Source organism: Poecilia reticulata, chromosome 15 (genome assembly GCF_904066995.2).
Source record: "Poecilia reticulata chromosome 15, P_reticulata-male-v2, whole genome shotgun sequence".
Lineage (NCBI taxonomy): Eukaryota > Metazoa > Chordata > Actinopteri > Cyprinodontiformes > Poeciliidae > Poecilia > Poecilia reticulata.
Window position 1 is genome coordinate 22,453,273 of NC_088844.1, and position 25,869 is coordinate 22,479,141.

Below are 25,869 nucleotides of genomic sequence, written 5' to 3' on the forward strand. Positions count from 1 at the left end.
GAGCCAAACAGATGTAACTGCTACTCGAATCTACACACTAATCCAGTTAATACTATCACATCTATCAAAACTTCTATAAAGTAAAAAAAAAGGTTAAAATATGAATAAAATATATATATATATTAAACCAATATTATGATTATAATGTGTTTTTCTTTTTGGTTTTATACAGTAGGGTCTATGTGAACTTTGTCGAGTGCAGCCCTTTTTTATGCTGTATAGTGGTAGCAGTTACCTATGACACGGCTTCCCAAGTTAGCGTAGCATTAGGCTTGATGCAGTCAGAAGACTGACTCCATCCTCATCTGGGAAGAGCTGAATATTCTCCAATAACATCTGCAGTTTTATTTAAATTGGTATTCTACAGGGGGGCGTTTTATAAGCGAACACATCAAATCAAAATAAATCTTTTTTTTTTTTTTTTTACATCTCTGTTGCTCGTCATTATTGGGAAAACATAAAGGAGGGTCTACGGGGATAATGCAAAAAGAAAGATTTGCTACTCCCGGAGCTTCCTCCAACCCAGTCACCTCCATCCTCTCCTGAAATTTCACTGTGACGAAAAGCTCAGAAGACACTTCAAACTAAGAGGCGGGTGGAGAAAAGCGAAGAAGAGCTGAGGGACTTAAGGGAAATGATTTTATTGGCTTCAATTATCTAAGTTTTTCCTGCACATAGTGGGCATTACTGAGGGACTTGGGGGGCATCGGGGTAGGAATCGGGGGAATCATGGGTCAAGGTTATGGCATTAAGATAGTAAGGGCAGGGTGGCGGCGTTGCAGTGGCCCCTGCAGAAGTTGACCTCAATGAACGATGAGCGCCCCAGCAGCATAACTCACGGAGCTGTCCTGCCAGTTCCTGCACTGACTCGACTGGGCGTAGTTCAGGAAAGAAAAGTTCATTTCTAAACCAGACTTCCTAAGCTCGGCCACAGCCTGCAAAACAGAAACTGATCGTTAGTTTCTACATGATGGTTTGAAAGCAGACAAATTATGCAAACATTGCTATGACCCTTCCTAGTTCATACTCCTTGAACTTTCTAAATTGTGTGGCATTAAAAGATAATCAGTGTTGTTTTATAGGGATTCAGTGTGATAAAAACGCAAAGTGGTGTTTTAGCACAAAAATCTGTTAAAAATCTTAAAATAATTGAAAAGTTTTTATTTCTCTTCGTTTTGGGAGGTCTCCCTGTGCATGCATGGATTTTCTCCAGGTACTCTGGCTTCCTCTTAGTGTAAAAATTAATTGCTTGCTTTAAATCACCTGAAGGTGTCAGTGTGTGTGTGCACACACTAGGTAAAAATAAAATTTATTACCATCTTAACAACAATATAACAGTTTCTTAATGAGTGTAACATCATACCAACAGTTTGCTCATATCACGCAGCAAGAGTGTTAGTAACATTTGGATATTTAACCAGCAATCAGAATTATCCACTAAAAGTCAGTACTAATAGATTAAGTGTTCGGCTGTTCTTACATTTAGCAGCACTCCAATAGGGTGACGTCCACAGATGGTGTTACGGTACTTCTTCAAGTAGTTGGTGAAAGAAATGGGATCCAGTTGCTCTATAATGCTCATCCCCTACAAAAGAAGAATAAACTACATTTTAAAAAATGTAGGCCAATGTTGACAGTGTAAAAAAAAAAAAAAAAAAAGTTTTTTTTGGACTTTGTTTTCTGTCATTAGGGTGTCATTAGGTGAAAGCCAGGGAGAATCTGCCCTATTTTTAGATTAAAACATTTTGGATATATGCCTTCTAATATGTTGATTTTTATATACACATGGAGGAATTCCTCTTTGTCTTACATTCAAACCTTTATCTCAGTTTGAATAAGCTCTACCATTTTCACAAAAAAAAAGAAGCTTTTGTTGGTAATTCACAATATGACTAATTTCTTTAATATGTATGTTCAATCATAAAGAAAGCCTCTTGAAGAAATATACTAGAGCATATCTTTAGTTCAACCATTATTTTAGTTTCCTCCATAAAAAACATAAGCAGCAACAAGTAAAATTAATATAATCCAATGGTATCAACATTACTTCCACATCTGGTAAATGAGATATACTTAGTACAATTTGCTAGAGCTCTTCAATCTACTAATACATTCACATTTGACCCCGTCTTTCTAAGTAGTTACCATTTTATCAAGATGCTCAATAGATCTGTAGATCTCTCCTTGAGACTCGTCGTAGTACGTGTAGCGAAACCGCTGGCCTTCAACAGAGAAATTAACAACAAAAAATGTTTCTTTTGTCATGCATGACACAAACTCGGTGAAAATGTCAGCATTCTTTCAGTTTCTGGTACCTACCCCAGTGGCAGAAGTCAGAAGAGATTATGAAAAGGTTAGAAGGATCTGCCAGGTATTTGCTGAGCAGCCTCCCATATTCCTGCTCCTTAGACTCACTCAGAGCTCCCACAAGCACAGGAACAATGCTGAACTCATCTTTGTGGCTGCAAAATCAGATTAAGAGAACAACTCGAGTTGCATTTTAGACACACTCTATACAACAGCTTCATGCATACGGAAATTAAAGGTTTTCCTACATAAAGAGCCAGAGTACTCTGTTCAATCTCTTGCATAATCCCTCTTTAAGCCTGTCACCACCCGAAGTAACAGAAGGTTTTATCAATTATTCATGTGAATCAGTGTAATTTGGATTACCCCAAACATAAGGGCACAGAGAAGCAAAAAAACAAAACAAAAAAGATTCCATATTTTGCTCTGCAAAGAGTTGAAAGAAACAGAACATAATTGGTATTATCCATTAGATCACTTTTTCTCCACTTATCTGCCATGCTGCAACACATTAGGAGTAACAATATAGAAGTTAATGACTTGATGCAATCTGCATGGTTTCCTTAGACAGTTTTTTAACTAATTTGAATAATAAATTGAGCTTACTGCACTGTTTGATTACTAGGATCAATTGGAATGTATGCATGATTGAATTGGAATGATTAGTGTAACATGTCTGGAGACAACACTTGCTGCGAATTGGCGCTATATAAATAAACTAACTGGAAAAGCACAGTTGGACACAATACAAAAACATTTTCAAGTTTTGTTTTCCTTAACTGGAGACAAAGTGCAACAAAAGTCAGACTGTAGCAAAGAGCACAACAGCCACTGTGCCACGCTAATGGAAAAAGGGTGTGAATGGTTCAACAATTTGTAGCTGCAAGGGGAATCAGAGGTGTTTGTTATATTGCCACTGCATTTTGTTTCTCTGCAGATTTTTCAGGTACACAGCGAAAGGAGCTGTTTGCCTCTGGATGCTTCATGCCAACTGTGCTTTAATTCATTCCTACTTTGAAGATTGATAATATAAAGTAATTTTTTCTACTATATTCAGAGCAGATGTGTCCCTCTCAGAAAAACTGAAAAGTTGAACAAAGGCGTGTTTGCGTGGTTTGTATGAGCATGCTTGATGTGGGTTTTTGATGTTTGAGCAGATAATAGGTGAAGTTTGGGCCTGGCCTCCAGGATGAAGGAGGAAAGTGTGAGAATCTGATGGAGACATTCTGTCACGTTACACTGCGGTTCTATAATCTCCATCTGGATGCGTGCATGTGCCTTCTCCACGAGAAAAGCATGCGGATAACGTTTCTACACTTCAAAGTCAGCAAAGTGCCTTGTGCACTCATTGTGCACTCATTAGATATCAGCAAAACTGCACCTGAAAACACATAGAGTCCGACTTGGTTTGTTATTTCTTTGCATTGCAGAAAGTGTCACAATCAAATCAGCGATAAGCTTGTTGTTATTAGACATGCAAGATATTTGCTAAAAGACACATTACTTCATTGGATGGATACAACTGTATCCCAACCCAGATTTGTGCTTTACGCTATAGGTATGCAAGGGGAAAATGTGGCTATGCGTCTCCAATAAACAAAGTTTGCCAACAGATCGTCATCCATCTCTCGTTTCCACTGAGCAGTACAGTTGGGTGCGGCTCTGTACATCATTTTATGGTCCTGCACATTCAGGAAAGCGTTTAAGCCTCCAGTTGGACTCTCACTGGGCATGCGGGGTTCAACCCATGCCCATGACAAGTCTCCCCTTTGTCGCAAGTAGTCACATTTTCTGTCCCTCGATCAATGGAGTGTGTTGTGCAGCGCCGCCTTGTCTGTACTGTAGTCCTATGGACTTCAACTGAAACAGGGTAGGATTGTTTCAGTTCTGATCGATTCTATAGGCCGCTTTTACAGTAGAAACCGACAAAATAGCGTACCGAATCGCCCTGCTTATCGATACATTTCCACTGCAATGTATCAACATGCAGAGTCTCTACTCAGAAATTACCTGAGCAGAGACTTGGTGTAGAAAAAAAGGTTTGTTTAATTTAGAGGAGCTTGAAGGTGGGGTTTTATGGACAGATACTGCTAAGCATTGTATTATTATTTAGTCATCAGTTCAGCTTATATTTTCTGTTGACTAAAAGTGCAAAACATTATAAATCATTCTGTGTACAGCACACTGTGGTGAAAGACTAAATCAAACCTTCAGTCAAATTTATGTCTTTGGGGTTCAGGAGGTTTATGAAGAAAATTAAAAACACCACAACCCCTGAACAACACATTTCTAAGAAATGAAGCTCTGCTGTGTGTATGCGATTTTGATTTCTTTGGAAATAAAACTGCATGGGCAGATCAGTGAATAAGTAAAATCCAGCATTTTTCACCTGAGGCCAAAAATTAAATCCATCTTGATGGAAAGATGTCTTCCAAGGAATCTGTGCCTTGCTACAGCTTTGCAGGATTACTTCAATTCTTTGTATCTTGGATTAAAAATTGTGAAACTTTGCATCCTTCCCATGTGCATTACCTCTCCATGGCTTTAGCAGTGTAAGGCAAGTGCATTTCAATACTGTGCTCATCTTCATCTGTCTGCAGACTCATCCTCTCAAACAACCCGGTCTTCCAGAGGTCTGCGTAAACTGCAAAACACGGAGTTTAATTATCAGTGCACGATAAAGCTCCGATTTGGCTTCAGATCAAATTGATGAGTACAATAAGCATTAAGGTGTAAATAAAGATGACAAATAAATGTTAATAAAATATTTTTAAAAATCACAGAATCAACCTTTAAAAATTGCTGAAGGATGTCTAACCTATCTGAGCGGTCAAATATAACTTCAGACTTTTCCTTTTCTGTGTAGTGATTCATAATAATTACAAAGAATCATGTCAACTTTGTTTTTATCTTAAAATATTAATTCTAGTATTACAGCCAACAGACTACAGTTCAGATAAATCACTATGCTTCCAAGGAATTTCAGTAAATATAAGCAAACACCCAGTAAAAGAATTTATACTCCAGGGCTTTTTTCTCGTTTTGCCAAATTATAACCACAAAATTAAATATATTTTATTGAAATTTCATGTCAACAATCGTAACAATACAAAGTGCATAATTGTGAAGTGGAAGAAAAAAAGAAATGTATTTTTCAACTTTATTTACAAATTAACTTGTGAAAGCAGAACACATTTTTGTTTGTATGTATGTATGTATGTATAAACCCCTAATTTATGTTCTTCAATCCAAACTCTCTGAATAAATCAGCAGCTGGAATAAATTCACACTTGAGTCCTAAAGACAGACATATAGAGAAGAAGCAGAAATCACAGTCAGGAGTGAAAGCTGCAAGTACCCTTCTGGTCGATTCTCAGGTCATAGAGGGGCGTTCTATATACGTCTGCAGGCGACAGGGCACAGCGGGAGAGGGGCACATGGTGTGAAGGTCCCAGAATGAACACCCTACGACTGTAAACCAAGAGGAATTTATCTCACTCGCACCATTATCACACAACCAGACAACCTGCTCTATTATCTACACACCATCTGTTTGTTCAGTTTAAGTGCTGAAGTACCCTAACCCCTAACCCTAAGCATAAGAGTAAAGAATAAAGCCAGAAAGATAAAGGGCCTTACGTAACAGAGGGATCCACCTGCTTGTAAGCATGTGCTGCACAAGCACCACAGTAGGTATACCCGGCATGGCTGCAAGCAGAAAACATGTTGGTAAAGCGTGAATACTATTTTACATGCTCTAGGGATGGTTGTCAGTGTGCTCTTACGGTGCAATGATGGCTCTAGCAGGTCTGATTGTGGACTGTGCTTGGGACAGCCAGCCCTCTAGTTGTGCATTCAGCTGGGATCCTGAAAAGTAAAACAAATAAAAATAAATATGGTGATGTGTGCAGAAGAGCAGAGACATACAAAAACCACAGGAAAGCAGCTATAATAAACTGTAATTAGTTTGATCTAATTAATTTTTTTAATTGTATTTTGACCTCTGTGCTTTTATAATTGGCAGTCATCTCCGTGTTGTTGCCCTTCCTGGCCACGTCTCTCTTGAAAAAGAGATTCTGAATCTCAGTAAGATCCATCTAGTTAAATATAGGTTATAAAAATTAAAAAAATAAAAATACTGGAACTTCAATGATTTGACAGGGGGAAAAATGTCTGAGTAAAATTGTTTAAAAGAATGCATTTTAAAAGGAAATGCATTCTTGGATTTGTAATATTAAAAGCTCAGTTAACATGCAAATTGAATGTGTTTGCTCAACACTAGTACAGGTGAGTGATAGTAACCAGTTACATTACTTGAGTAACTTTTGGGAAAAGAAAAATTTACTGATAGAAGTGGTTTTACTACACCATACATTTTACTTAAGTATTATTATTATTATTATGAAGTATGAGTGCTCTTACTTGAATAAATATCTGGATAAGTTATCCACTGTGAAAAATATCACTTAGATGAACAAACACATTTTAACAAAAAATAAAAATGCTACAGACACACACCTACAGTTTATGTTAAATTGAGACTTGTTATTTATACACAAGCTTGTTCTAATCTTATTTTCTGTCTGCTGGGCCATTGGAGGCCCAATCAACATACAGTAAACACCATGCACTGTCACTGGACCTACTTTAGCCTGTTCTAACATACATTACCTAAAGTATTAGCTTCATACGTTTTAGATAGAAAGAAAAAGACTTCTGTCTGAATTTAGCTTGTAATCATGCTGTTCATTTGTATGATTTACTTTAATCTGTAAAATAACTTCCAAATGATACATCATATCTTATCAGTCACTCTGTACTAGAGTAGCATTTTTATCAAATACTTTTGTGCTTCTACATGAGTAATAATATGTTGAAGTAGTGCTACTCTTGAGGGAAAAACTTTGTCTACTCCACCCACTCTTCTTTTGAGTGGAAAAACTGAGCGGTTTGTAGGGATTTTTCTATAAGGAATAGCTCACGGTTTGTAAAATGGGGGAAGGGGTGCAACATGAAACTTCTGGTTTCTGCCAAGCCCTGCCCAGTCCTTTGTTTGACGCCAGGGAGAATTTCAACACATTACCTAAGCGGGTCGGGGAACAACAAGAGACCATAATGACAACAGTTTCTCATACTGCTGAATAAATGTTTAAAGAGCGCTGGGACTTTTCTAAGAGCGTATCAGTTAGCATGTAGGCCAGGAAGTTCTTCTATGTTAGCCATGTTAGCTTTGGTTGACTTCAAAACCCCCCATCAGTGTAATTTTGCTCCCCGCAGAAGCTCTCCTGTTTACAGACACAACCACAAGACACAGTGCTGAATGAGCTTAAACTCACCGTGCACCTCATGAGGTGACACAGAAAAGGAGCATTATAGCAGATAAATGTTAGCCTATCGACTTTATCTTAGCTTTATTTGTCGGCAATCAACGTCAGCGGAGGAAAAACTAAGAATAAACCATTGTTATATTTTGCAGGTTATACATCACAAAAAATAATAAGACACACAGTGAAAAGGAAAAACATGAGTTAAGATCCAGCATGCTAACGCAGACCGTGCTGAGCTGACAGTTACCCGAAGCCGAGTACCAACTCCCGGCGTGACTTGCTTCTCTGCACACCACTCGATTTGACATCTTGGTTCCCAAGCCGCCTATCTTGGTTCGCTAGATTCTCGTCAAACCGGGGAAAATGAAACAGAATTGTAAACTCCGGCGTTTGCTCACTGACAGATAATGCAGCGCCTACTGCTAGCTGACTTGAATAGACAAAGAGCAATCGGCAGTTGGACTGTACAGACAGCTGGGCTAGCTAGCTTATGGCCTCTGTGTGGTTACCGGTTAGTAAGTTCAGTCAGCCCGTTCTGACAGCCCGGAAATGTAACCATGGAATCTAAAAAGGCACAAACTACAAAATACCGTGCCAGTTTGAAACAATAACGACAACAATATGAAAGGCTGGAGCTGTCACAGCCGCTATCAGAGGATTACTGATTTGTCTGGAAAAGCCAGGTAAGGGGCGTGGCTAAAACTGTTATCAAAGTGACGTCGGGTATTTTGATTGGTTAGATAAATAAGTAAAGAGGGTGGAGCCTTTACTTGGACTAGAGGCTTCGCACCATTTGTTAGCCGGCGAGGAGAATGACTGCCATCGGGGTGGAGTTTCTTCACCACTTCTCCAAAATAGGACCTGGGCGCTGCATCCTGCGCCTTCAAAACCGTATTTTTAAGTCCTCCAACAATTTGTCATAAATCCTTTCTTTTTGCAATAAGCGGGTAGAAGAACAACTGACCCGGCTGATGTGGGAAGGAGGAATTTTTGCATGGACGCTTCAGATAAAATTATATTCTAATTTGTACGGTACTTCTGTTCATTTCACAACGAACGAAATACATCTTCCGCTACGGTAGGTGGCGGTAGCGATCTACGAGTTGACATCGCGGTCTGTTTTCACCAAAACACATGGGAGAAGAATAGTTGAAGAGACAAAACGGAAGCTAACGATGCGATCGAGCAATGGTGTATAAATATTTAGTCATATTTGACACACAAAGTTTATGATATAAAACAGACTACTTCCTTAACAGGCCTCGACATTTGGATGTTAAATGCCGCGCTGCTTGTTTTCACAACGAGCTAACCGAGCCAACAGTGAGCAGAAGGAGGAGAAAGTAACGCTGGAGTAATGTCTGCCAAATCAAACGCTCCTAAGCACAAAGACAGCGGAGAACTTATTAAAAACTACCACAAGCAGGCATTTGAGCATATATCGAAGGCACTGAGGATCGATGAAGATGACAACGGTGGGTTGGTTTGTTTGTTTACCACATCAGCTGGTTGACAGCTCTGTAACTAACCTCTCTCACCTCGGTGTGTAAACAGGAGAGAAGGAGGAAGCCGTGCAGTGGTACAAGAAAGGAATAGCTGAGCTAGAGAGAGGCATTGCTGTGGAGATCACAGGGACGGGTAAGGAGACTCCCTGATCTCCCCTAGAGCTCCAGTCAACACATAAACTTCACTGTACACTTTCGGTTTCATCAGCAGGAGAGCAATATGATCGATCGAAGAGACTGCGAGATAAAATGAAGGCCAATCTCACCATGGCAAAAGACCGACTTGTTTTGTTAGGTGGGTGGGATTTCACTAATCAAACATCAAACAGTGCAAAAGTACAAGTCACTTCCACAAGCCTCAGTGTATTTTTTCAAGGTTTTATGAGACGGATCGACAGAAAGTAGTGGAGCAATTTTGAACTTAAAGGAAACGTTTTTCAAAAAACAAATTTAAAAGCAGAACTCTAAAAAAAACGTGGCATTCATTTGTTATATTTGCAATCATTTTTTTAAGTTGCATATTTTTCTTTTATTGTCTATTTTGTAGAAGTCGGTTTTCATTTTGGCATTAAAGGATTTTTTGTAACATTTTCATTTTTAAGATGCATAAAAGCAACAAAAAGATTAAAGCAGAGGTTCCCAAACTGTGGGGCAAAACTTATATACTTTTGCTTTGTTGTAATTGCAGGTATGCAATTTTTTTTTTCAACCTCTCTCCATTTAGCATATTTAGCTAAATTCATCATCCCCACATCCTGATGCTGCCACCACTATGTGTCACAGGGGCAATACTATGTTCAGGGTGATGTACAGTGTCCATTTTTTGCTAACCATGTGTGTTTCCCCTACACTGATTGTGGCAACCAGTAAACCAAATGTGTGTGTGGGTTTTTTTAAGCTTGCTTTCAACAATAATAAAAAAATTCCACTATTGCACAAAGATCATCCAGATACAATTTGCATCTATTAACATAAGGTGACTCTTTAAGTCAGGTAGATGTACTGAATTTTATTTAGAGGTAAAACAGATAAGGCAATTGAATAAAAATGCATGCCATGCTTTTCTTGTTTTTATAAGTATCATTTATGAACATCATTTCACAATCACCTACTAGTTTGTGTTGGTCTATCACAGAATCTCATAAGATCCTTAAAGTTGTGTTGTGACTAAATGTGGAAGAAGTTTAAGGGGGATGAACTGAGAACAAGGTGTTGTGTATTTACTCTGCTCTGTTGTTCTTTTACAGAGGCCACATTAGCATCTAAGAGTAAAAGTCCTCGTGGCTCAAACTCAAATCTTGCTAATTCACATCCAAAGTCCAAAAGCCAGCCTTCAGTGTCCTCCACCGTCAGGCCTTCAACTTCTGTCAGACCCCCAACAAGATCCATTGAACCAAAGGTGATGTTTTTGTCTGGTATTTGGATTCATATTGAGATAATTGTGAGAAACAAAACGTACACATTTATTCACCTGAAGAGTCTGCCAGAAGGTAACAAGTCAAGCAGTTTGGAACGTGCCCTTTAGGATGTTACATCTTTCATTTTGATATATTTTTACTGGAAAAAGAAGAAGAAACAGAATGTTAGATGCTTTAATCCAGTGGTTCCCAAACTTTTTCTTCTCCTGAAGAAAATATATTATAGTTTTCTGGGAGGCTAAATATGACTAAATAAGGGAATTTGTCTACATTTATAACAATTACATTAGACAAGCTGTTCTAGTAAAAATGCTAAAAGTGAAGTCAGAAAAAAATGAGGTGGAGGGTATGAAACTAAGTTTCTCATGGGAGTCAACTATGTTGTGGTAGATTTAAGCTTTAAAGAAATGAATCATGCACAAGATTTGGTCAGCAGACGTGTGAGCAAAGCACAAATTAAGCTGCTGTAAAAGTAAATAGCATTTTTGACCAGTCATATTCTGGATTGAATCTCAGCTGACATACTCGAGATGTTTTTGTTTGGACGCCAGCGAAGATCTGAATGATAGGAGTGGACTACAACGAACGATTTTTGTGGAAGGTCTTGATTAAGGTATTTCTCCCACAGGGTTGCCAGATCTGACTGGCAGCTTCCAGGCCAAACAAAACAGAAAACCCACCAAACTCCAAAATGTTGCACTGGGATTTCTATTTTATAGAATAATACTAATACAATACTAATACACAGTTACAGTTGATTAACCAATGACTAATCGTTGGTGTCACATTTGATAGATTTTAGGCATTTGAAAAGAAGTTAACTAATATAAGTGCGATATCATGACATTTTACTAAAAGCTGTGTGTTTTCCTGCCACACAATAAACACTTTCTAAAAACCTGCCAAATGTTGTGAAAAACAGCCAAATTTTTATTTTTTTTTTTCTGGCCTAACATGTTCAAAAGCAGTCCAACTAGGTGGAAACCTGCCCAATCTGGCAACACTGGAGGTGAAGACTTAAAGGAAAAACTTATACAGGCGTTGTAGATCAACTGTTGTGTTCAGGCTCCGTGAGCTGCTCTCTGAAAGTGCATCCAAATCTACTTTTATGAAATTGAATAAATACTCAATGTTTATTGTAAACTTTTCTCCGTCCAGGTGACCCCTCGCATGGGAAGAGCTCAAAATGGGAGACCTCCCGCTGTGAGACAGCCTCCAAAGAGGGACATGAAAAACTTCAAGAATGTGGACTCTAAACTGGCCAACTTGATCCTGAATGAGATCGTCGACAGGTACTTTAAGGCATCTCCTTCATATGAATTTGTTAAATAAAACTGGTGCCACATTTAAAGCTGTCCTGCCTGTTCTCTGCAGGGGGGCTTCTGTCTCCTTTGAAGACGTCGCTGGACAAGATCTGGCCAAACAAGCACTCCAAGAAATCGTCATCCTTCCTTCTTTAAGACCAGAGGTTATTATTTCAAGATGTTTACTGTTTTTATGCTTTTTTTTTAGTTTAACTTATGACCCGGTCTCATATTTACTGTTTAGCTGTTTACCGGACTGAGGGCACCTGCACGTGGTTTGCTTTTATTCGGCCCACCTGGAAATGGGAAAACCATGCTGGTACGGTCAGAGAACATTAAAAACATGAAAATGTATTATTTTTGTAAACATTCGTGGACATATTATGATTTTGCCTTTTATTATCAGTGAATTATAGCTTTTGTTTCCACTTTCTAGGCCAAAGCAGTTGCTGCAGAGTCTAATGCCACCTTCTTCAACATAAGTGCTGCCAGTCTGACGTCTAAATATGTAAGAAACGTGCTTTCCTTTCTGCAGTAAGTAATCAATGCTACAACTCTTTCAAACCTTCCCCTTTGTCTTTGTTGCAGGTGGGTGAAGGTGAGAAGCTCGTCAGAGCGCTGTTTGCAGTGGCAAGAGAATTGCAGCCTTCCGTCATCTTTATTGGTTGGTATTACTCTGCTCCAGGCTTTTACTTTCCTATAAGAGGCCAGAAAGAAACAATATCTCTCTGTTTTCTGCTTTCCTGTCAGACGAAGTGGACAGCTTGCTGTGTGAGAGGAGGGAGGGGGAACATGACGCCTCCCGTCGTTTAAAAACAGAGTTCCTCGTCGAGTTTGACGGGGTGAGGGTGTGGGCACACTCAGACGTTTGAGCTGGGATTCTTCTCCAAGCGTCTCTCTCTCTCTCTCTGTCACACATGAGAACTTGGGTGTCATTTTCACAAAAGCACCTCTGGATTTCAGGTGCAGTCAGGCGGGGAGGAGAGGGTTCTGGTGATGGGAGCAACTAACAGGCCTCAGGAGCTCGATGAAGCCGTCTTAAGGTGCGAATCAGTCTGTTCATGTTGCACAGTGATATTTTAAGGATGCACCGATTCAATTATTTTAGATCACTGGTCTTGTAAAGCTCTGATTCTGATTTCTCTTCAAGAACTATAAATAACAGTCATGTTTTTCTACCTTCTGCAAGAATTAAGAGTTGAAATATCTTACTGAAAAATGTTTATGGCAAAATAAAATGTAGTGCCATCTCTCTACATCTGCATCAGTGGAAAATCTATAAATATCTCCAGGTTCTGTCACAGAGGTATCTGTAAAATAAGATCCTAACAAAAAAAAAAAGAATTACAGCATATTGTATTTTTTTCTTTACAAGACAGAAAGTGGCTCACTCACTTTAAAAAAAAAGGTCACCTGTAAATCTAATCAGCTGTTGTTCAATAGTTAGTCAACTTACACTCATGCAACACACTGAGTTAGAGAGCAGTGTGTGTTACACAGCTCTGCAGTTAAATGGATTTCATTATTATTTAAAACAAAGACAAAATGATTAGCTGTAATTTATTAACATGATTAGCATTAGTAGCAGCAGACTTTGTGTCAGATGAGTTAGACCTTTATGGTCAACATTACCCAATTCAGTAAGAAACTCTCATCCCCTCTTGTGGCAGAATGGGTGAACAGCAGTTGTCTTTTCCTTTCCAGAGAAATCCAAAATATTTTCTGCTTCCTCTGACTGCATTTATTTTCCACTTGACAACAAACTCTGAGTGTCATTGTAATTACCAGTGTGCTTGCAAATGATGCGTTCACTGACCCGCTGGATGATTTCTCAGCACATCTCTAGTTCTGTTTTATGTTTTCCTGCAGGCGCTTTGCAAAAAGAGTTTATGTGGCGCTCCCCGACGAGAAGGTACTACGCATCCATAAGTACACTCTCTACTTTTACAGATGATGTGATTTATCTCGCGTTTTGACTCTTGCTTCCTTTAGACACGATGCGCGCTGCTTAAAAATCTTCTGGGAAAACACGGGAATCCACTAAGCACCAGTGAGCTCTCCCAGCTCGCAAAGTGAGTCCTGAACAGCCATAAAGGAGCAATATTTTAGTTTGCTTTTGCTTTAATTCTTAATAATGTTCTCTGACAGAGCAACTGCAGGATACTCAGGAAGCGATCTGACGTCATTAGCCAAAGATGCAGCACTGGGCCCAATTAGAGGTATGACCCATCTATTTTCCTGGTCACATGGTCACAATTATTGGCACCCCTGGTAAAGAAAAGCCTTACAATAAGACTCAGATAGTCATGGAAACCTCTTTGTGTTGATTTATTATCAAGAACGTCCAGAAAGTTTAACTATGATTTTTTTTTTTCTCAGAGTTGGGGCCTGAACACGTCCGCAGCATGTCTGCTAGTGAGGTGAGACGATGCAGATAAAATACCCAGAATGCCACTCGCATCTCCTGTTTATTGTGTGCCGTTGCATCCCTATATGTGTGTGGTTCACATCTTTTTGTGCTCACAGATGCGCAACATCAAGATGAAAGACTTTGAGGAATCCCTGAAACGCATCAAGCCCACTGTTAGTTCGGCAACTCTAAATATGTACACCAAGTGGAACAAAGATTTTGGGGATACATCTGCTTTTTGATCCTGGGTGGTCTCTTTGTTTACCTGTATGGAAACCACGGGGTGATTGGTTGAAGCATTATGCAAAGATTTCCTGTTTTATGGAAAGGCTCTCCAACTACTGTTCTTAAAAAATTTTTTGCTATCTGTGATAAAAATCATAATTTATTGTGCAGAATTTCCTGCCTTTCCCCTGTAATAAAAACATCCTGTTAGTAGCTGTAGTACACTTACAGACATGGTGATGGTATTCAAAAAGCTGCTAAACAAAGTTAAAAAGCAACAATTGGGAGAATTGCCCAAATGCTTGGTTTTTGCTACTGTGTTCAGAGACCACAGGCAGCTTATAGATACACTTAACTTTTATTTTTAAGTAGGATCAAATGAACTGTTTCTTCTTTTAGTTATGGCATGTTGTTGAATAACTCCAGTAGATGTAAAAACTCATCTGTGAATAAAGACATTCATTAAAGTGTCGTTGTCTCTTCACTAAATGTTAGATTTTTTTATTTTACTCCAAGGTTTCAGTCTTTCCAGTCAGGGGAAGATGCAAAATCCATCCATCCATCCATCCATCCATCCATCCATCCATCCATCCATCCATCCATCCATCCATCCATCCATCCATCCATCCATCCATCCATCCATCCATCCATCCATCCATCCATCCATCCATCCATCCATCCATCCATCCATCCATCCATCCGTTTTCATATTAATCATGCCATCCATCTATTCTTTTCATGCATCCATTTGTTTACAACATCCAACAATCATTCTGTCCATCTTTCTATCCATCCTTTGTCATACAGTGATCACAGCACTTCAATTTTTCTGCAATCTTTTGTTACAGTCTTACTCCAAATTGTATTAATTTATCATCTTTCCTCAAAATTTTACACAATGTAGAACAAAGTCTGTAAGTGCGTTTGCAAATTTATTCAAAATAAATCCATGAAATTATATTTACATAAGTAGTTGCAGCCCTTCTTTTTGTTGTTGCTTTTCTATTTTTAATGCATTTGCAAAACTCTTAAAATGTTGTTTATGCATTTTCACAATGGGTTGTGTAAAATTTTGAGGAATGTGATTAGTACAACTTGGAATAAGGTTGAAACACAACAAAAAGTGGAAAAAGTAAAGCACTGTGAATACTTTCTGGATGCACTGTATAACTCAGCCATCTATTTTTCAATCCACCCATTTCTTTGAAACATCTATCTGTCCATTTTTCCTTACATCCAACCATCTGTTTTTTTTTTCAGGTTTGACATTTTTAGTCTGACCATCACAGAAAACTCTTTCAAAATTATTTTTTAACTCTTGTATTTATATATTTCAAAAAGCCTAAAATGAACAAAGAACTTTAGAAATTTAAGTCTGTCTTTGACTTTTCAAATCAGAGTTTGCACATAAAATGTAGCTGGAAAAATAAATGATAAATAGTACAAATCATTTAAATGCATAAATGTTTTAAAAGCTATATCAAATTAAATGGGACAGTTTTCTACTGAAGGGGTCACTGAATCTTTTGAAATCTGCTACAAAATGGTAAAACTTAGATTGTTTAAAATGTCTGGAAGCTGATAATGTAATGTGCATTGTTGCTTTTTAAATTCATTTTTTATTTGTCTTAACAAATCTGTAGCGAACATTAAATTATCCTTATAAATAGCAAGTGAGATAGCATCGTTGCCACATTTTAGCTAAACAGAAAAGCTTAGCAAAGTTTATTGTAGTAAAGTAGTTGAAGCTCCTCCTTTCTGCATTTACGCTTCACAAATTCACATTATTGGTTCATTTACAGCTTACTACTAATCTTTTAAGGAAAGTTGGTTCGACAACATGGGGGTGGGTCGCTCTAATTGGGTCAGGTTTGGTCCAGTTATGACGTCTCTTAAGGTAGAAAGTTGTTGCTGAATCAAATTTGCATGCCTGTGTTGGTTCATGTGTGACATTTTGATGTTTATTCTTTGATGTTGATCCTTTTGTAACACTAGGGACCGAACTTGGCCTGCAAATTGGCCGCTTAGCTAAGGAGTTTATGTACAGGGAAATGTACAGTGGCTTATGTTCTGTCCCTTATCAAATAAATATGAACGACTGAGACCGGCTCACAGTTTGTATCGTGGAGTAAAATAATGCATCACATTTTCTTTATACACTGCTCAAAAAAATAAAGGGAACACAATATAAACAATATAAACAAAAATAAACAACACAATATAACTCCAAGTAAATCAAACTTCTGTGAAATCAAACTGTCCACTTAGGAAGCAACACTGATTGACAACGGGGACCCTCGTCGGGTCAATCAGTGTTGCTTCCTAAGTGGACAGTTTGATTTCACAGAAGTTTGATTTACTTGGAGTTATATTGTGTTGTTTAAGTGTTCCCTTTATTTTTTTGAGCAGTATATATGTCACACACATACAAAATACAATATTTCAATTAAATTGCTTTTTACTGGTAAGATTACAGAGAATTTTTCACATCTAAGTCAAAGCATTTTCTTTCTTGTCGGTAGATGGTGCTGCAGCACTTATTCCTTCCAACTTCTTTCTAAACCTAAGTTGTAACTATTAGATGTGACTAACAGAAAACATTCAAGTGATTGAAATATGAATGTACTGTTTGACAGACAAGACGAAATCATCAGCTCTAGGTTCCGTTTTCTTCATCCATGTACTTTCATTGTGGGTGATTCGGTGACTTTACATAATCCAGCTGCAAAACTGTCCATCGCCTTTTGTGGTTTGAGAACAGCTTCAGAAATGAGTTACTGCATGGTGAGAATCTGTTATTTTATGCTAAAAAAAAAGTTCCTTCAACAACATTCAAATGCCTAGAACCTTTCCATATTTAGTGACATAATCAGAAACTTCATTGTTCTTTTGGGATTTGATGTGATCGACCATCACATTTACACACTAGGAAGTGTGTTATTGTGAATCAGAAGGAAGAGGATACATGATCTACAGATTTATTACTGAAAATTGTGGAGTAAATGTATAAACCCCCTTTTACTCTGGTATCCTTCAATAAAATCCAATGCAGTTGCCTTCTGACATCACCTAATTCCCACTCAGAAACCACCTGTGTGCAATTTGTTTCTCAGTATGAATACATGAAAACCTCACGTTTGTTAGAGACCAAACAGCAGACGGGTCAGAGATAAACCTGTGCAGAATTCATGTTTTAAAACAAAATAACCAAAAGCACTCTTCAAACAAACAAAAAACATATGGGCAGCGCCTTTTATTCTTAAGCACCTTGTTTCATATCAGTGCAATTCGGTATTCAGGGCAGCATTTCCCATCAGCTGGACTTTCATTGGGCAGGCGGGTTAAACCCAAAAGCCTAATGTTGCGTCATTCTAGTCCAAAGGCAAACATGACGTATTAGTTTTGTGATGTTTTTCTGTCCCCAAATTAGTGGACTGTGTCGTGTGATGCCAGTCGCTCCACCCTAACCATGCCACACCGCTACAACTGAAGAAAGCCCCGGAATGGTGAAGTATGGGTTGATTGCAGGTCCACTTTTACAATGGAACAGACAAAATAGCATCCCGAACCGCACCAAGCCATGCCGTACCGCTGTGTGGAAACGGGCAAACTTAGCTTTAAGTCTTCGTCTCGTGTGAATTCCAGTGACTGCATCGCCGTGAAACATTTTTCCTCAAATTCGTGGAGTTTGTTGACCTTTTAAATCAGATCAACCTGTAAAACGCTCTCTGTCAGCAGTGTAACCACACCTACTCTCCTTCCCTCAGGGGACAGATATTGGATAGTGTTATTTTTTAACATGTCATGACTGAAGAGCTTCTTTCATAGCGGCAGACAGGAATGAGGGCTCTTGGGTTATGGTTTAATCATCACCTTTTTTTTCTTGTTTACTTGGCTCTGACAACTTCCTGCATGGCACACAAACTTCAACATACTTGCTGGCTGAGTTAGAAAGAGTGTGTTGGTGAAAATATAGATATATTGTAAAAATGTGCATTACAGGATGTCTGTAAATGTGTACAAATCATGTGAACAGATCAAAAATTTGATTCATGTGCAGAAAGTGACAGATTAGAAGAAAACATTGTTACCGGAAACTGAATAACCATCAATTCACACATGAAAAAGTTGAATCCAGAGGCTAGCAATCACTTAAAAGAGAGAGGATCCCTGACCAGCTGGGCAACAGACCAAACAAATTATCCTTACAGTGATTCACTTCAACATTTCAGCAACCAGCTGCAGAACACCTGCCAAGATCTGGCTTCCACTGCTTTTTTTATTTTTATCTCGTATTAAAAATGTACTTGTCTTATAGAACAGCTAAATTATAAACTAAAACCAGCCAGCGGAAAGTGTTTTTCTCCTGTATCTCTTTGAATTCTTAAAACAGATAGTTTTAATTTAAACTGAAAGGTTACACTCCATAAAATTCAACGCACCTATAAATCTGGGTAGAGCGTTTGGAAGAGTACAATAAATTTGCTCCTCCCTTTGAGGACTTCAGTGGCATGTGGCTCACAAATGAAGCTTTTGAATCACATTGAAGCATTTTTTCATAAGCTGCTCCTCTGCATTACGCCAGAAAGAGCTGGGAGAATACACCTGAGAATACCACTCAATACAGGTGAAGAATGCGTTCAAATTGATGCCAGAAAACTTTTCATACAAGCAAGTGGTTCATTTCACACATGTGAAAATAGCAGTTTTCCTGGTGAATTCCCTATGGCTTAGTGGATGTATACCACACTACATGGATGGGTTACAAGCAGATGTTTACATGCATCACAGAACCGGAGGTGATGATTCTCTGCAGATTTATGTACCATAATTGCATTTCTCATGTTTTAACACCCCGTTAATGTTTAGAAAAGCAACTTCAGTTGTTTTATGAGCTCTGCGGCAGTGAGGTTTGAATCTCTATGTAACACAAGTTGAGTTAAGATGTTTTGACTGTAATTATGCAGTGATTTATACAATGTGCCTCATATTCCATAACATAATGCTCATGAACCAATAACTGGTCACTGTGATAAACAATAGATGGACATATTAAGAAGTTCAGGTCTTTGTTCCTTTTCTAAGCCTTATTATTTTTAACATTAAGCCAAATTAAAATATAAAGCACTTTAACAACAACAAGGAATAACCTGGTCCAGATAATTAAAAGGAATCAAAATATTAAAAATAAAACAGAATAGGATGCAAAAAATATTAGTAAAAGCAAGGCAAAGATTATGCAACATTTACACATAAAAATGTCTCGTCATTGTTGATGAAGATGTGTAAAAGGGGTTTAAATAATTTATTGCATTAGCATAATCCCACACTGCAAAATCTAGAAAAGCTCAACCTTTAATTTGAATACATTTATTAGATGAAGCTAAAATTACCTTTGTTAGCATTTATCCAAGTTTCTTGGGACTTTTAATTACTACTCCTTACCTTCCTGTTTTTCAGGGGTACCAAGCTGACATGACTCAGTGATTTAACCAGGGTGAATGACAGGGTTATACAATTAACAAAACGCCCCAAAACCCACAATTTGAGAGCTACATCAAAGAGTGGAATCTTTTAGTCACCAAGTCTCAATGATACTGTTAAATGTTAGCTTCTGGAAGCAATGTAGGGAAAATGGTTTCTTCTTTAAAAGTTTGCTACACTGTTTACACTGTCTGGATTAAACACTACAGGGTAGTTTGGCATGAAATGAGTAGGCGTAAAAATAATTGTATGCACGTTGCCATGTACAGTAGAGGATCTGTGATGCTGTGGGCCTGTTTGTTTCTCCTCCATTTACCTTGCGAAACTTAACTTTGAGAATCAGGAGATCTTTGAAATATCAGGTCATTCTAATGAACAATCTGGTGACCTCTATTATAGGTGATTGTTTTTAGCAGGATAATGATCCAAATCATATGGCCAAGTGAACACAGAAATGTCTCACCTGACCAAAAATCATCTTGTTCTCCAGAGCTAACTCTTCTTGAAAACCCTAGACTCTGGATGCCCCTGTAAGATTGTGAAGAGAGGGACGGTCAAAGATCCTATTATTGGCAACAAAAAAAAAAAAAAGTTACAGATTTAAAAGTAACTGTTGTAGAGATCTGTCTATTGTACACCAGCAAAGAGTTTTATAATTTACTTTGTCCTCAGCATGCTGTGATGAAGGTAGGCGCAACAAGACAGTTTTAGGAGTTAAAAACAGATTTTAAAAAATGAAATGAACTCAAGAAATGTTTGCCAGTGCAATAATGATAAAGTTGAATAGTCTCTCCTCCGTAGTGCAGCATTTTACAACAAAGAGGGCATTGCTAATTGTTTTGAAGTTATATTTTAATAAACTCTTGGTGTTTTTTGTTGTTTATTTTTTAGCTAATTGTCTCTAACCATACAGTCTGAAATCTTTGCAAATTGTTAAACCTTAAACACAAATTTGAGGCAATAGGCTGTCTGTATTCTCTTAAAGTATCCATGTCAACAGGCAAAATAAAACCGGTGACCCCAGGGTCAAAAATTATTTCTCTTGTCTTATTATTACTAAAATGTTGAGCCTCCAAGCTTTCAGATCCTGGTGAACTTTTGAACAGCCGAGCTACTGTTTTAGGGGCATATGAATCAGAGTATCATCTGCATATCAATTAAAAACAATTAAAAACAGGGGCTGATATATAATATCAGAAACCCAAATATTGAGCCTGGAGGGACTCCATAAGGCAGCAACACGATTCTACTAAAAACACAGGTCGGAAAGTCTGGAAAACATTAACTCAAGAACAATCTGTACAAGAACAGTAAATGTAAGTAACTTTCCAATTCCTGTACTTTGTTCTAGGATCAGAATTTGACAGATCTCCATAACACCATTCCCATTATCTTCCAACTCTCTGTTCCTGAGCCAAACCCAACTGGACCGTGTCTTTTTGGATGAAACGACCTCTAGTTTACAGCTTACATGGACAGATATATATGTTTACACAAAGAAGTTAGTACTTTCTAAATTATTTGCTCTGTAAAAGTGCCCCCAGAAAGTGGAACACACCCCATCGTGAATATCTTTAAACTACAGCAGTATGTGTGTGTTGTGTAAGTATGACTGTGAGATGCTGTAGGACACAGAGAGATGAAAGAGATGACGCTTTGCTTCTGGGCAGATGGCCAAGCCATTCTGCTTTGAAACATCCTGATGAAACAGAGTCTCTCAGTAGGAAAATTTTGCCAGGACATCTTGGAGAGATTTTAATGTCCAGAAATCCTCAAAAGGACAGTAAAATGAGATGTTGCATCAATCATGATGGGGGAAAAAATAGCATGTTATTGCATTAGGTTTTTAGTTACATTGCTTTTATTTCACTGAAATTGGTCGTATACTCTATCCTAAATTTGGCTGAATATGCTTTGCGTTTCTAATAGGAATGCGGTTGGGAGGTATATTGTGCTTTAAGCCAACATGCAACTCTTCAAACAGCCTTGTTGTTTTGGATCTACTGCTAATGCCAAAGCAGGAATGTGTGAGTTTAACTCTCTTAGTACTTGCCCAAGCAAATCATTTCAAAAGACTCACATGGGATTCACACAAAACTAGTCTACCATGGAAAAGAATGTTTGGATAAGAGCAGCTGTGTATGCTCTGTGGTCCTGATTCTCTTGCCTCAGGAAGCCAGCAGCACCTTGATGTTGTTTTGTCAAGCAGAAAAATGGATTTCACCTGTTTTTATGATGCCATTTTGCTGTGCTTTTTAACTTGTGATTTGTCCGTAATTTAACATTCAAAGACAGAAACCGCATCCAATGTAAAGCCTGGAGAATCGGGGACGTAGGATAAGCAGTGCCGTTCCCCAGTTTTGCATTTTGTTTAGTGCTAGTTAGCAAATATTTGGATGCTAATAAAGTCCAAAGTGACCATGTTAAACAACGCCTGACTTTCGTTAACATCTGGACATGTTAATCCTAACAAAGTGACGGCTACATCTAAGCACAGACTCATTCTCAAACACTTTATAACAGCACTTTGTAAATCGGCTGTTTTTATGCTAAACGTTTGCCATTAGTGGTTCATAGAAAAGCTTTACAAACAGCCAGGAGTACACTCTGCCTGGTTCTGTCAGAGGTCAGCTGTAACAGTGCTTCTAAAAGAGCTGAGAATGCATGGAAGTACAGAGAAAAGTAATAATTCTGCAACCATTTAAAACATAAACTTCTCAAATGCTAAATTTTATTAAAGTATTCATTTTTTGCATTATAAGTGCAGTGATAAAATTCTTGAAAACGTTGGAAACATGGATACAAACTCACCGAGTGACACACACTATAAATAACCACTGGGGGGAAATAAAAATAAATTTGCTCATAAAAGACAGATGCTGTCGTTGAAAAGAATTCTCACGAGACTCATTTCTCTGATTTTCAGATGTACTTTCTGAAAATAATAACCTTGAAGCATTTCTATTAAGACCATATTTGTCTAATCTTTAATGTCCTGTTTTCATTTGCTGCAAATAATTCAGCGTCACGTTCCACAGGAAATGCACAAATACCAAACTGCAAAAGCAAAGAGGTTTCACTGTATACTGTTTTTTTTTCTAATCCTATTATTATTCCTACTCTTACTCAAGTACAATTTTGGGGTACTTTACCCACCACTCATTGGGAACAAAAAGACCATTTATTAAAGGATACTACTCAACAAACTGGATTTTTCATTCATCATCAAGCATTAACAATGAAAAAAAATAAAATCAGGAATTCACTATTTCAGACAGTCCTCACATGAATGGGAAGAGTAACAAAGAGAAAAGAGGGAAGAACAAAATGAGGAGAAAAAGCAGCATGACAGACAGTCATGACTGATAATTACTATAGTGAAAGAACTCAGTCCTCGGTGGACTTTCACTTTTCATCAAGTGTGTTGGATGCACACGGGCTGAAGGAATGCACCGTAGGGCAGTCTTTCTCTTTAGCGCACCGCTCGCTTTCCCCTGCCAGCATCAAAAACCTACGTCTTAACACGTCCACTTCTGTCCAATATCTGCTTTAAACATCATCTGGGTGGGTAATAATATTGCTGAGAATGTCAGTGCTCTGCACTATACAAGGATTTTGTGAAAATTAAAGAAAAAATAATATCAGAGCATACACAGCTGCTCTTAGATGTGTGAGGGAACATTTCAGAGATGTGCTGATGTCAAGTCCAGCACATCTGTTTCTGAAAAAGTGAAAGGCTGGGGTGTGGCTCCTGATGTTCCAGAGATTAAAGGGTCTGCATGTCAAGTGCTGGCATGACGGAGACTTTGCTTCCTTCCATTAGTATTGATGTTTTGCCAATTTTGTTGGCTGCAGTAGGAATAAAAAAATAAATACATTACCTTATATTTAGACGCTTCAAATCTAACAGGTATGTAATAATGGACTAGGAAACTTGTTAACTCTGCATATTAAAGCTCATACTTAGATCTATACTTTCAACAAACTGTTTCATAATTTAGTAGGTATTTTCTGGGCTATATTCATAAAACTTATTCGCTGCATGATGGCAGGCTTGAGCTTTAGTGTTTCCTGCCTTGTTCTTAAACACTAACATTATTTTTTTCCATCTTAGGGTAACAGTTTGGACATAGTTGGATGTTTGGACGGCACAGTGATTCCAAACACGCACCAAAGCCATTTTGGAATGGATAAATCACAGAAAGAATACGTTTGTGCAATGGCATTCCCAAAACCCTGACCTCAAACCAGCTGAAAAATTAAAGACGTTGTTTAAAAGCTGAGTCCATGTTTATTTAAATGAACACGATGGAACAAGAGTGGTCAATTGTCCAAGCAGAACTCTCTCAGCTTCTCGTTGATTGCTACAAAGACCATGTAGTCAAAGGTCAATTTACAAAAGGACATATGTACTAAAGTACTTCCAAAATGTGGATTTGTGAAATTCATCAATTCAAACTGCTGCATCCAATTGCATATTTTAAATAAATTGTTTTGGCATTTTTTAATCATGCCACTATGGAAAATAGACAATGAGCCCAAAACCGACAGAACGTTTATTCCTACGGTGAGTGAATGCAAAGTTCTCACTGTGAGTGTTCTCATCGGTCCAAACTGAGGTTAGCTTACGAAAATTAACCTTTTCTTACATACAGGGGCGGATCTACTGGGGTGGCATGGGGTGGTATTTGCCACCCCAAATGAGAGCCTTGCCACCCCTGTTGCCACCCCAGCTGGCGACTATGAATTCAATAAATAGTTATTTTATTTATATGTGTGCAATACCGCCACCATCTGCTCTGGAGCTAATGCCGATGATTATCAGGTTTTACATCACACATCTGAAAATGGATTGGGTACTTTCTTAAAAATTACATTATGATTATCTTTTTTTTTATTGTATGCAATTTTAATAAATAGTAAAAGATTATTAAGGCACTTAAAAATTCATACTTTTTAGGTACTTAAAAAGTATGCCTACATATTACATTAAACACACTTTAAAGGTGCCTAAAAGACATACTTCTGCATATGTATCAATTAGTTTTGTTTTGTAATCAGGTTACTGCGTGATGCAGACTTCTGCCCAGGTCCCTCTTGAAAATGACATCTGGATCTCAGCAATATTACTCAGATACCCCAAAATAAAATCGAGTGAAATCAAGCACTTTCAGAAGTAACCTATAATAAACAAAGTCCATCTTTGTCATAGCATGAACACCAATGTTTACACTGTTTTTCAATGCTTCCATGCAATGCATGTAAGGCACCTATTGCTCTACACCAGTGTTTCCCAACCCTGGTCCTCACGGCACACTGACCTTTTATGTTTTAGATGTTCCCCTGCTTCAACACACCCCATTCAGATGATTGCAAATCAGCAAAACCCTATTAATCAGCCATCAATTGCAATCGTGTGTGCTGATGATGCAGGGGAGCATCTAAAACATGCAGGTCAGTGTGCCTTGAGGACCAGGGTTGGGAAACACTGCTCTACACCTATAATTAATTTGGTGTTAAGAGATGAGCGTTTTCTAAAGGTAACGAACTGCAACGAAGTATAAATCAGATTTTTACTTTTGTGTTGAATGTCTGTGTTACAATATACTTACCACTAAAAACAATCAAAAAACAACACTTTTCAGCAAAATTCAGCAACTGCACAGTTTGGCAACAGTAAATGTCTTGTATCTAATCAGGTAAGCATTATTTCGAAAGAGCTTATGTTTTATAAATTATATAACTTGCTATTAATTTGATTTTAAGAGAAAAGCGTTTTCTACTGCTAACAAACTGCCACAAAGTATAAGTCGAGATTTTAACTTTTGTGTTGAATGTGTGTTTTATAATATATTTACCACTATGACAAAAAGAATGAACTTTTCAGCA

The 25,869-nt window shown here is 38.0% G+C and overlaps 2 protein-coding genes and 1 long non-coding RNA gene across 5 annotated transcripts; 1 reads left to right on the forward strand and 2 right to left on the reverse strand.

Moving 5' to 3' along the window:
• Nucleotides 1-625: 625 nt before the first annotated feature.
• Nucleotides 626-8,021, reverse strand: memo1 (mediator of cell motility 1). The gene is made up of 9 exons (XM_008430218.2): nt 7,882-8,021; nt 6,093-6,174; nt 5,947-6,015; nt 5,666-5,778; nt 4,840-4,951; nt 2,320-2,462; nt 2,146-2,222; nt 1,481-1,585; nt 626-935 (listed from the first exon to the last, which is right to left on the reverse strand). Exons 1-9 carry the CDS (start codon nt 7,940-7,942, stop codon nt 804-806), a joined length of 894 nt encoding a protein of 297 aa, XP_008428440.1. The 5' UTR covers nt 7,943-8,021; the 3' UTR covers nt 626-803.
• A 205-nt stretch (nt 8,022-8,226) lies between these two features.
• spast (spastin) lies at nt 8,227-14,967 on the forward strand. Of its 3 annotated transcripts, XM_008430220.3 has the most exons (17): nt 8,227-8,317; nt 8,894-9,109; nt 9,189-9,272; nt 9,348-9,434; nt 10,387-10,538; nt 11,716-11,849; nt 11,932-12,025; nt 12,106-12,180; nt 12,298-12,369; nt 12,450-12,525; nt 12,612-12,703; nt 12,825-12,904; nt 13,731-13,773; nt 13,854-13,933; nt 14,010-14,080; nt 14,241-14,281; nt 14,388-14,967. In XM_008430220.3, exons 2-17 carry the CDS (start codon nt 8,992-8,994, stop codon nt 14,511-14,513), a joined length of 1,425 nt encoding a protein of 474 aa, XP_008428442.1. In that variant the 5' UTR covers nt 8,227-8,317; nt 8,894-8,991; the 3' UTR covers nt 14,514-14,967. The 3 variants fall into 3 exon arrangements, with proteins under 3 accessions (XP_008428442.1, XP_008428443.1, XP_081472668.1); XM_008430221.3 differs by lacking the exon at nt 8,227-8,317 and having other exon boundaries at nt 8,636-9,109; nt 9,351-9,434; XM_081616542.1 differs by lacking the exon at nt 8,227-8,317 and having other exon boundaries at nt 8,639-9,109.
• LOC103477243 (uncharacterized) lies at nt 10,550-25,648 on the reverse strand. Its single transcript, XR_535604.2, has 3 exons — nt 25,593-25,648; nt 20,444-20,508; nt 10,550-10,696 (listed from the first exon to the last, which is right to left on the reverse strand). It is a non-coding gene; the product is annotated as an uncharacterized LOC103477243 (long non-coding RNA).
• Nucleotides 25,649-25,869: the final 221 nt, after the last annotated feature.

Bases quoted from the DNA above. Each gene is read 5' to 3' on its own strand.
- memo1 (XM_008430218.2), bottom strand. From the start codon at position 7,942: ATGTCAAATCGAGTGGTGTGCAGAGAAGCAAGTCACGCCGGGAGTTGG. The intron at 2,223-2,319 runs GTAGGTACCAGA...TCTCTGTTGAAG, and splicing joins TTCTGACTTCTGCCACTGGG to GCCAGCGGTTTCGCTACACG. The intron at 1,586-2,145 runs GTAACTACTTAG...CTTCTTTTGTAG, and splicing joins TTGAGCATCTTGATAAAATG to GGGATGAGCATTATAGAGCA.
- spast (XM_008430220.3), top strand. From the start codon at position 8,992: ATGTCTGCCAAATCAAACGCTCCTAAGCACAAAGACAGCGGAGAACTT. The intron at 11,850-11,931 runs GTACTTTAAGGC...TGTTCTCTGCAG, and splicing joins CTGAATGAGATCGTCGACAG to GGGGGCTTCTGTCTCCTTTG. The intron at 12,704-12,824 runs GTGAGGGTGTGG...TCTGGATTTCAG, and splicing joins TCCTCGTCGAGTTTGACGGG to GTGCAGTCAGGCGGGGAGGA.